Source organism: Peromyscus maniculatus, chromosome 1, assembly GCF_049852395.1.
Source record: "Peromyscus maniculatus bairdii isolate BWxNUB_F1_BW_parent chromosome 1, HU_Pman_BW_mat_3.1, whole genome shotgun sequence".
In the NCBI taxonomy this organism is placed as follows: domain Eukaryota; kingdom Metazoa; phylum Chordata; class Mammalia; order Rodentia; family Cricetidae; genus Peromyscus; species Peromyscus maniculatus.
Genome location: NC_134852.1, coordinates 9,738,787 through 9,754,900, shown reverse-complemented (window position 1 = coordinate 9,754,900; position 16,114 = coordinate 9,738,787). Strand labels below are relative to the sequence as shown.

At 41.8% G+C, this 16,114-nt stretch overlaps 1 protein-coding gene across 1 annotated transcript in view; it reads right to left on the bottom strand.

The window, feature by feature from the left end:
- The window catches only part of LOC143271735 (NACHT, LRR and PYD domains-containing protein 2-like), a 62,006-nt gene that overhangs the window by 8,171 nt on the left and 37,721 nt on the right, over positions 1-16,114 (bottom strand). Inside the window, exons 4-9 of the mRNA XM_076563608.1 lie at positions 10,801-11,455; positions 9,766-10,713; positions 7,444-7,614; positions 4,804-4,968; positions 2,994-3,164; positions 1,799-1,969 (exon numbers count right to left, since the gene is read on the bottom strand). Of these exons, the coding sequence (XP_076419723.1) occupies positions 1,799-1,969; positions 2,994-3,164; positions 4,804-4,968; positions 7,444-7,614; positions 9,766-10,713; positions 10,801-11,455 (2,281 nt within the window). The remainder of the gene's footprint in view (positions 1-1,798; positions 1,970-2,993; positions 3,165-4,803; positions 4,969-7,443; positions 7,615-9,765; positions 10,714-10,800; positions 11,456-16,114) is intronic.

Sequence of the window (16,114 nt, the reverse complement as noted above, 5' to 3'; positions counted from 1 at the left end):
ATAGAGCCACTGTTTCAGCACTGCTAGTGACTGCTTGGTTATCCAGAATAGCAGGGTTGTTATTTTTGCAATCTTTGCAGAGTGGCCAGTACAGCCCCATTACTTTTTGGAAATTAATTCTATGAATCTTCTCTTTGCAACAGTCAGAGACCACTGAAGACCACCACAGCCAATCAAAATGCAGAGTTCTGGAGCCCTGTTCTAGTGGGTATATCTTCCGCACACTCCTGCACCTGAGCACAAGAGCACAGAAGAGGTGGGAAATATTCAAAGAGGCAGGGGTTCAGGGAGTTTCCTCTGAGATTGTCTCTCCTAGGAATGTCAGAAGCTAAACCCATAAAGTCTCACTAGCACGACTGCCCAAACATGAGCTGAATAAGGGTGATATTAATGGACAGGCAAAACTGGACAGGGAAAAGCCCATGAGGCCTCAACCCTACACAAAGAACAATAGGCAACTGAGAAAAGCTAGGAGCAGGAGAGGTTGTCTATCCCTAGGGGGGACTACCAGTTGGTTGTCCAGTGCCAAATGGTCAGTCCTGAAAACATATCTATAAGTGACATTATATGGTTTCAACTGGTTATGTTTAGGAATATATATATATATATATATATATATATATATATATATATATATATATGCAGTAACAATTAGTGAAAAGAGTAAATTTAGTTAATTAGTAAATTTAATTAGTAAACAATTAGTGAATTTTCAGGAGAGTGGGAGGGATGTATGGGAAGGTTTGGAGGGAAGAAAGGGAAGAGAAAAATGTTGTAATGATATAATCTCAAAATTAAAAAAATTATATTAAAAAAAGAAAATGGATCCTATAGACTCCAGGATGAATACCAGGGTCATATTGAACTTGTCGACAAGTTGATTCCACCTCTACCCAACCATGTATACTTTGTGTTCCATAGTGTTAAGAAGAGATTTGAAGAGGAAGTCAAGCTGGGCTTGGTGGCACGTAACTCGGGAGTCTAAGGCAGGAGGATTGTTTTGAGTGAGATTCTGTCTCAAAAATACAGAAACAATGTAAGAGCTGGAGGATGGGGGAGAATGCTCTGAAATAGGATCTTCTGGATAAGGCACGGCTGTGGCACACATGAAGTCACAGCACCTGTGGTCACCCACAGAAGACCAGCTCAGCTAAAAATCCTGCATCTATGGGAGAGGGTTCCTGAGGCCCTTCCCCCAGCTAGATACTGGTAGTTGATGGCCGTTGTGAGAGGGAGAGTCACTGTCCTTTGGGAGCTGTCTGCTTATAGGTTGTCCATGCCCCAAATGGATGATCCCACACATACGTGCATGTTGGCAGTACTAACTGGGCTCAGTGGGTCATACTTTACAAAAAATTAACAGAAGAATAAAAAAAATCCAGGAATGGTGGCACATCCTTAAAACCCAGGTGCTAGGTAGGTGGAGGATTAAGAGGATCCTCTGTATAGAGTGAGTTCAAGGCCAGCCTGAGATATGTAAGACATCATCTCACACAAAAACAAAACGGAAATCAGATTTCTCTCTCAATTCACTATAGAACATTAACATCATATATTCATATTCTAAAATTGTAGGAATAATGATGTCAGGGCTTTACTCATGCTATATATAACTGTCAGCATTAGGATACATCCCCAGCCAATGCCATTTCTTATGTCACTCTTACCTGGAAAGTCATTAGCATATTTCTGGTGGTTAGAATAATCATGAATTACTTTCATATGTATCCTACTTAAGCACATGCGCGCACGCATGCGCACACACACAGCCCCCCAATGTCTGTAGGCAGTGACTTACACCAGGGTCTGTAGTTTACACTCGGGATAGCTTAAGCTTTCACACAGGACTTTCACTCCATTATCTCCAAGAACGTTCTTGGCCAGGTTGAGGTGTGTCAGAGCCTGGCTGACCATCAAAATGGAAGAGATGTCCTTGCAACAGGCTTCAGTGAGGCGACAGTTCTCCAACCTGCATAGGAATCACACACAGGATTGGCTCTCCTAACAACCAGTCTGGGAAGGGAGAGGCTCACAGAGCCCCACCATTTACCTCCTAACTGCTGTCCATGGATAGACTTTAGGAGAAGGAGAATTACTATCCTGACTTGTGTCTCCAGCGCTGAGCCCACCAGGCTTCAACACATAGCTTCAAACTCACAGACTCACAGATGGCCCTGTTTAATCTTGGTGGTCACAAAACAAAATAAATAGGTATAAATGAGAGAGATTGGTCAGGAGGATAGACTGGGAGGTGGGCATGAGAGTGTCAGTATGCATGGTACACGTGTATTTTCAAAACTGTAAAAAAAATCCCACCTAAACAAAACCCTCCAAATCAAACCAAACAAAAAATCATACAAGCTATTAAAATGGAAGAGGACATTTTCAGCTGACTCCAGAAGGTAAAATCCTCAGGTTCTTGTTGATTCCATCACACAGTCGTGATCATATGAGGGATTTAGAATGAAGAACACAATCATAAGACCTTCATAAGACAAGCCAGCCAAAATCCGAGCCTGGATGAGGGAGGGGCTCATGTTTCCACCCCACAGCTGAGGAGCTTTTAGCAGTTGATGGATGCTGGGGGGAGGATGAGTCAAATTTTCTTCAGGGATGTGGTTCCTGAGAGGTGACCCATGCTCTAGTAGATTGTACAACTCCAGTGTACAGTAAATAAACTCAGTGGGTTTAAGCAAAGAGCACGTGAAGTTAGGAGGGAATGGTGACAGGATGGAGGGAATTCAGAGGAGAGAAAAATAGGTAATGAAATTTATCAAATGACATATGTGTATATATATATATATGTATAAAATTCTCAATAAAAGAAGAATGAGAAGAGCAAGATGCTTGATGCAAAGTCAAAAACCCAGAAGCAGGTATCTGCATAGGTGGACTCAAATGGACTGCCTGGTAAGTGTGGTGTCAACCATGTCTCTCCTCTCTACAGCTCAGATTCCAAAGAGATGCTCCACAGGAAGAGAGGAGATACTTACGACACCCTCTGCAGTGTGCTGTTCGGTTGCTTCCAAGTCTTACACATCAGCCTGGCACCCTTGTCCAAGAGTTCATTGTCTGTGAGGTCCAGACATGTTATGGATTGTCTGACTTTGATGGCCTGGAAGAAGTCATCCCATTTCTGAATACCAGTAGGATAAGAACACAGACTGCGGGAGAAATGAGAATGAGTATGTTCTGAATGGTCTAGAGAATGATGTACAATAGCTGCTCTTCCAGTTGAGCAAGTTCAGTAGGTGTATAGTGAGTCAAAGTAAAAGAATAAGTTGCAAGACATCAAATCAGGCTTGTGAAAAGCTAAGAGAAACTGACTGAGGCTAGTTAGGGTGGTCAGATTGTTTCTGATCAAGCCTGCTCTCCTTGGTTGATCTTCCCATGGATAAACTTGAGTTTTCTTTCCCATTGTGGGAATGAATGTTTTACTTCCTAGTTGTTCAAGGGCACAATGTGTATACTCTTGGGCTGTTTTGTGGTCTCCCTCTCTCAGTTGAGTACGAGAATATGGTCTAGTTGCCTAGGTTCACCAAGTTTCATTCTTTCTTACACAATTTTTTTTACCTAGCATGCCTTTAATACAGCCCTCATGAAACAGAGGCAGGCAGATCTCCATGGGTTCCAGGCCAGTCTAGTCTACATAGTGAGTTCTAGGCCAGACAGAACTACATGGTGAAATTCTGTCTCAAAATTTTATTCTTTTAATGTTTCATACACACTTATGTCACTATGTGACCTCAAAGTTACAGCCCTCTTAACTCTGTCTAAGTCTCATGCGACAGATTTTTTATTATCTCCATTTTTTATGTTGAAAATAAGTTATATCTTTACTTTGAATGTTTAAAGTTGATAACTGAGATATCTGTCACACAGGTAAAAAGTACTAAAGATAACAAAGAGTCTCTCTGAGCCTACACCATAACTATGTAACTAAATTAAATCAAGGTATTGGCATGTTATGTAGATTGATATTTACTTCCAAAAATTACATACATTGAACTTACATAGAATTTCCTTTCATTTTAGGTATTAGCTTATTCACTTACAACCAAAAAATAAAAAAAAAATAAAAATTGAGTCTCAAATATTCAAGTCATAGCTTTCCCTCCCAGATAATCCACTCAGGAAAAGAAAAAAAGGGTCATTTGCCAAGGATGGTATTGACAGAAGTTATAATTTGTCTCATGACTTGTTTTACCTCATCTCCAAGTCCTTATGGGATGCATGTTAAGAAGATTTATTCAAATGGGTGAATATCACATACCAGGGAAGGTAGGGGCAAAGTTTGTGGTCTTACATTGTGTTCCTGTTGCTGGTTCAAGTGGTCATGTTAGGATCCACGGATCACAGGATGGGGGTGGTGGTATCACCAGCAGAGAACATCTTAAGGGTGATGCCTGAGGTAGGCTTAGCTAATGCTCTGAAGAAGTCTTTCTTTGTTTGCAAGATAGGGGTCTTCAAGCTTTTGTTCTGAATCATGACCCAAGAAGAATGTAACTACAACCATAAGCAAATGATCTGATAGGGTTGTTACTCAGACTCTATAGAGGTTTCTTGGTCACAGGGTTGTCATATATATTTTTACACACACACACACACACACACACACACACACACACACACACACACACACTTTGTCCATCTTCTGGTCCATGTGTCCTAAGTGGTGGTATTTTTTTTGAAGAAAAGCAATCTTTCCTGCCAATTTAGATTTGCTATATAGGAAGACCTGAGATAGTTTTATGTGACCAGACATTTAGGGATGAAGAGACATTTAGGGATGGATAGATATACCTGAGAAACTTAATGTTGCATGCTGGATGTTTCATAACTTCACACAGCGAGGGAAGAATGGTGCTCAGGTTGTCACCTTTCAGGGTCAGATGTGAGAGGGTTTCATAACCATTAAAAATGAGGCACAATTTCTGGTACGCATTGGCTGGGGAAATGTTTTTGAGGCTGAGGAAAAGAATACAGAGAGGAGATAATGAGTGCTGGGGAGATGGCTCAGTAAGAGGCACTTGCCACCAAATCTGTCAATCTCGGTTTGATCCCTGGGACCAACGTGATCAAAGGAAAGAACCAATTCTGGCACGTTGTACCCTGGCCTCCATTTGCGCAGATATAGTCATCACTTGCCTCTCAGCACCATCATAAATAAATGTAACAAAAACTTCTAAAAAGACAAGATTTTGACTTTCTATACCTCTACAATACATAAACAGATACAAAGGGATGCAGTACATTTACATTTTAGCTTTCCCCTACGTTAAACTACCCCATTCTTCAAGGAATTGTTGACAAAAATTGTATTTAAGCCATACAAAATTGTTTTGTTATATGTACACTTTGTGAGATAATTGACCCAACCAAGCCAATTAACAAATCTATCATCTCATGCAGCTACCATTTTTCACTTCATAGCTACAATCCTATACCTCAGAAATGATATAGAAACATGCAGATTTTGGGCAAGATGCTCTTTTTTTGTGCAACCATATTGTATTCCCTCCACAAGATAGATTTTAAAAAGATTTATTTTTAATTCTGTGACGATGTGTGTATGTGTCTGTCTGTGCCTGTGGATGTATGTGGGTATATGCATGTCTGAGTTCAGCTGCCTTCAGAGTCCAGAAGAGGGCATCAGATCCCCTGGGGACAGAGTTATAAAAACAGATGGAACTCAAGGTCATGTTGTGTGAAACAAGCCATTTTCTGTTTTGTGTGGGAGAACATGGGAGATCTCTGCTCTCCTGCCAGGTGTGGCGGCATGGGTCTGTAATCCCAGGACACAGGAGGCAGGGGGATTGTCAGAAGTTTGAAGCCAACTTGATCTACAGAGGAGTTGTGGGAAAGCCAAGGCTACATAGTGAGACTCTGTCTCTAAACCGCCCCCTCCCGCTCACCCCAACTCTTCTCAGCAAAAGTGGGCTATATATTGCTGCTATAGTGACATTACAGCATATGCTACTTTCCAGATCTTACTCACCTCAACTAAAGCTTTGTTTGCATTGACCAACAGTTCTCTTTAGAAACTATCTGAAGTCCTGGTTTCTTTAGTCATTTCCAACATCTACTAAGGGAGAGTTCAGTCACAAGCTCTCTTCCACTCAAAGGCCATCTTTTTTTTTGGATGGGGGTGGAGAATGAAACATCCATTTTTTGAAGTGTTACCAGTGAATACCTTTATACAAATGCCTTGTCCTGTGGAAGACTGTGAGGTGCTCTATTGTATTTAGAGTCAGAGTTCTTCTCCAGTGCCATCTTAGTGGATGAGAGTTCTTATTCTTTTTTATTATTATTATTATTTTATTTTATTTTACAATACTATTCAGTTCTACATAACAGCCACATATTCCCTTGTTCTCTCCCTTCCTGCCCCCCTCCCCTTCCCCCCAGCCCACCCCCATTCCCACCTCGAGGAGAGTTCTTATTCTTATACACCAAGAAAGAATAATAGGTTTCAGAGAGATGGCTCAGTGGTTAAGAGCACTTGATACTCTGCAGAGTGCCCAACAGGCTGGCTCACACTGTTTGTTACTCTAGTTCCAGGGGATCCAATGTCCTTTTCTGATCTCCAATTGGCACCAGGAATGTACATGGTGTGTATACATACACGCAGAGAAAAACTCATACATGTCAAATTAAAGAAATTTCCCTGAAACCCTTGTGACTCACACCTTTCTAGATTTAAACCTTCTAGGCACACAATCCACAGCTGAACATTAAGGAAGACAGAAAAGTTTTCCACACTCTGTGCTCATGCATTCAAGCTATATATTTACCTTTCCCCTGTCGATATTTTAACCAGATACCTTTCATTCCAATCTCACTCATTTGCATATATGTTTTTTTTGGGTCATGGATGCACACATCTTGCCCAGTTGACTTTCCATGCTCATGCCTTAAGCACACTGCTCTCTATCTCTCTACATCTGTGGCTTCCAGCCTGTCACAATGCTGCATCCCCTGGGGTACTAGGTGACACCTGAAGACACTGAGATATCTCATAACTGAAGGAAGGAACTGCTGTTGATATCTGGCATGTGGAGGTCAGGGACACTGCTCACCATTTTACAGTGAACAGGCCAACCTTCCTCCCCCCAATAAAGAAACACATACCTCAAGTGCCCACTGAGGTTGGGGGACTCTGTTCTACTTAGAGACCAATGGCTGCCGAAGCAGGACTCAAACTGCCTAGGGATTTTGATTATTTTTCTTATGGTGTATGTGGACATTAAATGTGTATCCTGTATTATACTGAAGTTACTGTAGGATTCTTTTCTAGGTAAAATTAAGGTTAGGGACGCCTAAATACCCTGTATCTTAGGTACCTGGTTAGAGTCCAGGATACAAGTTTGAGGATTTCTTCTATAATGTGAGAGCTTTGGTCATATGCTAGGGGGATCTCTCTGGAGATCTGATCTTACTTACAGCACTTTCTGGAGATGGCAGGGAGCAGAGGACAGTTTGTCACACAGAATCTCCAGTGAGGATCTGCTGAAGAAGCTCTTGCCAATATTCAGAAAGACCAGTTTCTCATTTGAATTAAACAAGTCACAAAAGTCTGTCCAGAAAGCTAGCAGGTGTTGGTTGTCTTGAGACCTACAAAGACAAAGAGGCTTGTTTTCATTTCTTCGTGTATTCATGTGTGCTCACATGCCCCTTGAGATCCTCAGGCACCTTCTACCTTTTGCTTGAGGCAGAATCTTTCATGGGTTTGGCACTTTACCAAGCAGACCAGGCCAGCCGGACATAAGATTCCAGGGATCCACCTGTCATCGCTGAGATTGCAGGCATGCATTACCTATTACCTAGTGCTTTGGTGTGGGCTCTGAGATCTAAACTTAGATCTTTCCACTTGCCTTAAGTGATTTAAGGATTGAGCTCTATAAGGACTGAGCCATCTTCATGGTTTCTACAGAAGTTTTTGCAATTCGTCTTTCACATCAGCATCCAAAGGGATGGTTGTTATGGCATTTCCCCTATACTTTGTTTGACTCCGCTCACCTGCCTGCTAATTTCTGGTCCCCTTTGCTCCCCAATAGTTTCCTTATGTTTCCATGCAACATATATTCTACTGCATGCATTTCTTCCTGTAAGATACCTTTCCATCTCATGATGCCTGGTCTACTTTGCTTCTCTGCTGCTGTGGTTAAACACCATGACCAAAAGCAACTTGTGGAGTAAAGGGTTTATTTGGTTTTTGTCTTCCCCATCATAGTCCATGAACGATGGTGGGAACTCAAGGCAAGAACAGGCCATGCAGGGACACTGCTCACTGTCTTGCTCAATCTGCTTTCTTATACTACTACCCAGGACCCCTAGCTCAGGAATGAAACCACCCACAGTGGGCTGGGACCTCCCACATCATTACCAACCAGAATAAAATGTCTCACAGACTTGTTTACAAGCCAGTCTGATGGAGACAATCCCTTAATTTATGTTCTCTTCTCCTAGGTGACTGCAGTTTGGATTCACTTGAAAAAATTTAATCAGTATAGTCTTTTGTACTTTTATAACCTAACCCTCCACATGTGTATATATACACACATATACAAAAATTAAAATCTAGAATCAGTTTATTAGAGAGAACACAGTATTTGTCTGAAATCTGGCTTCTTGGCTTAGTTTCCAATTCCATCCATTTTCTTGCAACTGTTATGATTTAATTTTTCTTTACAGAACAATGCGCTATAATCATTTGCAGTAACTCAGGCAACTAGGAGACACCAAAAGTGAAGTAAGCTGAACCAGAAGGACAAATATCAAATGTTTTATTATATATAGCAATTTAAAAAAAGACAACATGAATATTGAAATAGTGCTTGAGGCTGAGAAAGGTATGAGGTGACGGCAGGGTAAGGTAGAATGCATGGATTTGAAGATTTATGATTCGTGTGTGAGTGTTTTGCCTACATGTATGTCTACGCACCATGTACATGGCTAGCCCATGGAGATCAAAATAGGACACCAGATTCCCTGGAACTGGAGTTATAGACAATTGTAAGCATCATGAAGACCACGAAAGTGCTGGGGGATTGAACTCAGCTCCTCTGGAAGACCACTTAAGTGCTCTTAACTGTGAAACCATCTCTCCACTGACCTCAGTATACTTTTAATTTCCATCCCCAGGATGACTAATGATGTTACATACTTAGGAAAACTAGGAAAGGACCCATGAGTGGAGGAAACAAAAAGGGAGAGGAAAACAGAGCACATGTAATATGAGGACAGGCAAGATGATTCACTGAGAAAAGCAGCTTCCTGCCGAACCTGATGAATTCAATTTCTAGGATACACACGATTCAAGGAGATAATTGGTTTCCTCTGAGAACAAGCTATCTAGCCTCTGCACACACATATATAGTAAGTCTAATAAAACACATGAGATATAAAAGTGGTAGTAGGATACCCACGAGTGAAAGGGTTTAAACATAGATGGTGGGCAGGGAGATGAGGGGGTACTGGCAGGAAAATCAAGTAAAATTATGACTGTGCCACAAGGAAAGTAATAAAACAATTGCTCACTGAAAGGCAGGAGACCATAGGTCTGAAGATGTTTAAGTTTCAGGCTGGCATCTTTAATCGTACCAGTAGGATTTTATTATTAAGTAGGAAGGCAGGCAAGCATGTATAACATGTTTACCTTGAGCTATAGAGAATGAGAGATTTCAACCTTTTACTACAAAACATTGGATGAGCTGGAGGGTGCAAGCACCATTAAGAAGCCAGAAAGGAAAATAGGGTTCTTACCTTTGATACTGAGCTGTGGACTCCAAAACAGCATCATTTTCTGGGAAGATCCCCTTTGCCACTTGTAGGGACACTGTCTGCAGATTTTGAGAATTCTTGAGGCAAAATGAAGCACTTATGAGGTCCGTGCTGGTTTTCAAATCTAAGGAGATTTCCTCAAAGAGGGCCATGACTTCCTTCACAAGCTCCTTATCTTGAGATTCATAGAGACAAGACAAAATCTGTTGTCGATCTATCAGTAATGGGAAGGGTTTATTTTCCCCCGACTTATACTCCAGGAGTTTCTTCTTGACCCTAATTGATATTTGGAAGTCAAAAAAGGTCCCCAACTTTTGAAGTCGAGTCTCATTCAAGAGTCCAAATACAAATAGTAGCACTCCTGACAGGTTGGGGTTCTTTAATCTTGTTTCCCTAGAAACCAATTTCTGCATACTGTATTTAGAGACACGTTTATCTTCTTTCTCAAGTTCTTGAACAAATATGATGGCAGCCATGAGCTGCTGGACACTGAGGTGGTAGAAGCTGTAGCAGTTGTTCTTCTTCCGATCAACGACATTCCTGCAATCAAAAAAATGCATTATATTCAGGTTCACGTCTAATCTCAACAAGTCTTCTTCACAGATCACAGGCAGCTGTTCCAACAGAGTATCAGCAGCCAGGATACACACTTTCCTGAACGTGCTCGGGACTTGCGTTTTCAAACAGCTTTGGTAGGTTTCTGGTGAGAGGACACTGAAGAGGTAGTTCAGGAACATAGAGGTATGGGTCTGGCACCTCAGAGCAAGGTCTTCCCTCTTCCTCATCCCTTGGTCCAGACAGACGCAGAATATTGAACATGCAGAAGGAAGTGAGGCCATGTGGAAGAGAGCCGCATTGCTTCTCAGTGCATTTAAAGCTCTTAGTGCCATTACATCATCGCTCTCCACCATGTCTTCAGCGCCCTGCTCGGCGGTCGTTGCAACAGAGGCGGTGGCCTGCTGGGCGGTGTCATCACCAGGCTCCCAAATGCCATGTGCCCTGTTGATATACTTCAAATCTTTAAAGAACTTTTGAAAGTATTCCTGCCTCTCCCGTTCCGAGAAGCCCTGAATGTCTACAAGGAAGGGCTGATCTATCATAAGGTGGATTTGCCGTAACGCCTGTGTTCGCGTGGTCACCAGCAGTGTGGCATGGGGGGCCATCTTCCTCTGCAGCAAACTGCTCAGCAGGACAACCGCAGGCTTCTCTGTGTTCCAGTCCCCACAGATGTCATGCATCAGCACTTCGGCTGGGAATTTCAGCTCATCAAAACCATCCACCACAAACAAGAAGTTTTCTCCCATGGCTAGGGACTTCATCACATACTTTCTCCACGAGGGTTTTTCCATGGTGAGGAGCTGTACAAAAGTGCAAGGTCTCATTTCATTAATCTCCCCGCAGTTGATGTAGAAGGCACATGGGAACATCTGGGCCTGCTTGCTCTCTGACCATTGCAGCATTAGCCTATTGACCACTGTGGTTTTGCCAGAATGTGGAGGGCCATGCAACACTATTGCATGAGCAAATGGCATTCCTGCCTTCGGATTACATAGTGTCATGAGGGTCCTGTAGCTCTCAGTCTCTATGTAGAGGCGTTCATTGCATGAAGGCCAGAACCTGTATTTCCATTCATTCAGGTAGTGATCCAACCAGCTCTTTTTATGCTTGTGTTCTTCCCAGCCAATGATGGAGAGAGGAGACAGACAGAACATAGTTGGTTATTGTGAAAAAAATTACCTTGTATAAAGTAGAAAAGGAACATGGGAAACACACCTCTCAAAGACCAACTTCAATCCAAGTCCATTTCAGCAAAATGTGATTCAGAAATCGCTTTTGCAAATGGACTTTCAAAAAGGGTCCAATTTGAAATAATTAAAAAAAAACTTTAATTATGTGTGGTCATGGACACATGAGTGTGGTGCACATAGAAGCCAGGAGAAGGCATTGGATCCCCTGGAGCAGCAGTTACAGGTGGCTGAGAGTGGGCTGATGTGGGTGCTGGGACCCAAACTCAGGTCTTCTGCAAGAACAGTATGCATTTCTTACTGTTGAACTGTCTGTCCAGTTCCTATTTATATTTTAGTCTGATGAAATAAAAAAAAATGGAAATTGCTTTGATGGGAAAGTGACCTCTTTGTTGAGAATGATTCGATTCTCTTTGCCATTTAAAATTCTCGTACAGGGGTTGGGGAGATGGTTCGGTTGGTAGTTTCCCAGCATGAGGACCTGAGTTCAGTCTCTAGCACTTATGCAAAACCAAGCCTATTGGTGTGTGCCTGTCACCTTAGTGCTATGAAGGTTGGGCTTGATGAGCAGACAGCCTAGCCAATCAGAGTTCTGGATCCAGTGGGAGACCGTATCTCAAAGGATAAGGTAGAGAAGGCTAGAGGAAGAAGCCTAACGCCAATTTCTGGCTTCCACATGTATACAATGGGTGAGCTCATGTGTGCACACTCATGCACATACCACACCTCAAACATTCATACATGGATATGTTCACATAAGTACACTGAATATTCCTCTATGCTCATATCATCCTCTTCTTAGTCCTCTTTGTGGCTTGGGACATTTTCTTTTCTATTTTTAATCACAACTAACTTTTCTTCTTCCAAGATCATCTTAGTTTTTCAGGCTTGTGATGTCTCCCCCCCCCCATATTTCTAGAACTGCAAATTCTGCTCAAATTGTAAGCTTGGAAGTATAATGGGTAGTTTATAGGGAGTAAAGAGAGTACACAGCTCTCTCACCAAGTCAGATGCCTCTGCTCTGGAGAGTTGTCATAAGACACATTTGCTATATTCAAACTCAGTGCAACCTGAGTGTGGTGTTGCATGGTCATAATTTCATCACTTAGGACGCTGGATAAGATGAACCTCAGCTGATAGCAATTCTAAGGTAACTTGGGCTATACAGATAGTGTTAAAATGCTATAAGAAAACCTCAATGCATAGGATTAAATGGAAATTCCAGTGTTAGAGGTGTGTTTTTCATAAGTTATTGGCCAGTGAGGCTCTAGAGCCTTCCAAATCAGCACAAGTTTATTGCCACTACTCTTGGCTGCTAACCAGAACTAGACATAAGACCCATATACTTTTGTGGCAAGACAAATCACACTGACACTCATCTGGAAACTCACTCTCTGCTTGGAGCTTTCATAGTGTTGGAGAGTATAATGATGTAAGTGTTAGTGGTTTTACCCAGCTGTGGATCCTGCCTGTCATAACAATGCTCTGCCAGGGCAGTGTCAGTGTGCAAATAATGGCATGCAAACCAAATGCTTTCTGATTGGAATTTTAAAATGTTCTAAAATTTTAAATTATGTGTATATGTATGTATCTGAATCTAGTTATTTCCAGATGCCCACATAGGCCAGAGGCATCAGATCCCATGGAGCTGGAGAGATGGTTGTGAGCCAGTAAGATATAGGTGCTGAGAACTGAACTCAGGACCTTTGGTAGAGCAGCAAGTGCTCTTAACAACTAAGCCACTTCTCTATTCCTGCTTTCTGATTGATTTGATACTGTCTCCACCGGAAGAAATTAAAATCTGGTATTATGTTGTAAACCTGGTCAAAGGTCTTTAGCTTGGGAGGACATAGACCTTCATGAGGAAGTTACTGCTGTTATTTGGCTAAATAGACACAATGTGCTTATCAATTGTTTTCTAAACATCTAATCTTGATGCCCAGTTTAGCAATGCCAGTTTGGGTCAGGGAAAACTTTTACAGTTGAGTAGTTGTTACTAAAGCAACATGGAACTGGTCCAAGTGCTGATTGTAAGCATATATTGAATAATCTTCACTAAATGGGACACCTTTTTCCTCTCCTTCGGGGAACAGGGAATAATGAAGAGGAGGAGGCAAAAGAACATAGAAATCAAAGGACAGGTAGTGTCTTCTAAGGTATGACATAACTACTGCATTTAAGTGTAAGAGCTAGTTAGTAATAAGCCTGAGCTAATGGCCATATGGTTCATAAATAATATAAGCCTCAGTGTGTTACTTGGGTCCAAGCAGCTGCAGGACCGGTGGGAGAGAGATATTTGTCCTGACCACAGGCCAGGCAGGACACAAGAAAACTTCCAACTACACCTGCATGTAACAAAACTCCAATTTTTGCCCTAATTTTTCTCATTATCAGGGACCCAGGCAATAAAAAAACCAAGATGGTTATAGAGGAACTTTTTCTTCTGTACAATTCATAAAAGTATTATGCAAAAGGGTGAAAATCAGAAACATTGGACCACGATATGAGATCTGAAATTCTGAGGAGTGCTCATCCTGAAACAGGACATTCATGTCATCACACTCTACCCAAGGATGAGGGACAATTGCAGAGGAGGGACTGGAAGGCCTGGTGGATAACTGACAAGAAAAGTGTTTGTTTGGGGGGCATGATAGAGAAGCTGCATGTGTGAACTCACTGCAGTTTAAACGGCATGTAGGAGTCTTGTGTAATCTCAAGCCAGACAAAATCCCAGCATGGAGGTGTGGCGAGCGAGTTGGAGTCAGCACAAAGTCCCACCCCTAGTTGAGGAACTGTTGGCAATTGAGAGCTCCCAGGGGGAGGATGGGAGAGTCAGTCTTCTTTAAGGGTGTGAACTCTGGTAGGTAGACTATGCTTCAGGGCAGGCTCCATACCTTTGAGTAACTGGTTCAACTCCATGGGTTAAAAAAGAGAATATGAAATTGGGAAGGTGGGGGTAGATCTTGGAACAGTTTGGGGAAAGAGGGTGAATATGATCAAAATACATTATATGAAATTCCCAAAGGATTAATGAAATTATTATTAAAATGTTAAAAAAATAAGACCCTACAAAACTCTGAAGCTGTTGGAGGAGAAGAGGGCAACATCTCAAGATATGGATTCAGATAGTCACTTTCTGGAAGGTGGGTTCAGTTAATTACCCAGTGGTCAGGAAGTAAAGCCAGGACTGACAAAAGGGGCTGCATAAAGTTCAAAAGTTTCTGCAATCAAGGAAACAATCAGATGACCAGTCTACAGAATAGTAGAAGAATCCTTGTTAGCTACACATATAACAAGTAATAATGTTAACAATATACAAATAGAATTCTCTTCAGTGCCACATCTAACCTCTTCACTTAGCCAGACCTCCCATCTCCTTTTCCAGGTTGAGCCTCCATGACCTCTCCATCCATATGCCTTCTCCTTAACCCACAAAATCTAGCCTGGGTCCCACATTTAATGACCCAGCCCAGTCTTGTACCCCCTGCCTAAACTGCAACCAACCTCTAAGGCTCCCTTTAGGATTCCACCAAGACTTGCTCTACCTGCGACCACCCACATGTCTCTTCTATGCCTCATAAAATCTTTACATCCAACCACACATCCCACCTCCTTTGTCAGGATCCAGCCCAATGGGTTTCTCTGACCTCACCTTATCTATACCTTATCCCTAACTCACCATATCTTGCCTGGGTCCAACATCCAGTGCCCTGACTTGTGCCAAAATCCTCCTTACCTATACCCAACCCACAGGCGGCTTCTCCTGCCATATCTAACATCTCTACCCAGCCAGATCTATGCTCACACTCCAGGCTTTAACCAGGAGGCACATCTTGGACATTCTCCCTGTCCTCTCTGTACACCTGACTTCATTCTACTCAAGCAACTTCCAAACTCTAGGTCCAAGATGCCCACTCATTCTCTCCTGCCCTCATCATGAAAATGCCAATGATATGAAAGATCAAACCAGTATCTCCTTCACTATCTCCTAATACCTACTACTCTTGTTGAAATGTTTGCCAGCAAGAGTTACCTAAATGAAGAATATAAAAGAACAATCGTGAATTTCAAAGAATTAAAAAACTTTGTAGAAGACACAAAGAAACTGCTCAATGAAATTAAGGAGAGATAACTTGATAACAAATGCCTGAGTCATTGCCCCCACCCCACAGTGCAAAAGGAATACAAACATAAGGTTGATGGAAATAATTCAGGCAATTTAAGAGGACCCAAGTTGAGATGAAGATGGAATTGAAAAACCCAAAAGATCCCAACTAGGAAATTCAAAGGAAATGCTTACAAGTAGAATGAAATCAACCAAAAGACAGAATATTAGGACTCAAAGATAAAATAGAGAGTCCTAGACCAAATAAGCAAGGGATATGACAAGTTAAAAACACAGAATTAAGGTTAATGATTAAGAAAACAACAGAGTCCCAGAAGCTAGGCTAGCACAAGGTCTTTTAATCTTAATGTTAGGAGAAGTGTTCACAGGTTTTGGTGTGCATCATAGCTGAAACAAAGCTTTAAATAATGACTTAAGGTTAAGATGTTTTTGTTAATGGCTTTGAGATAGAAAATCTTGG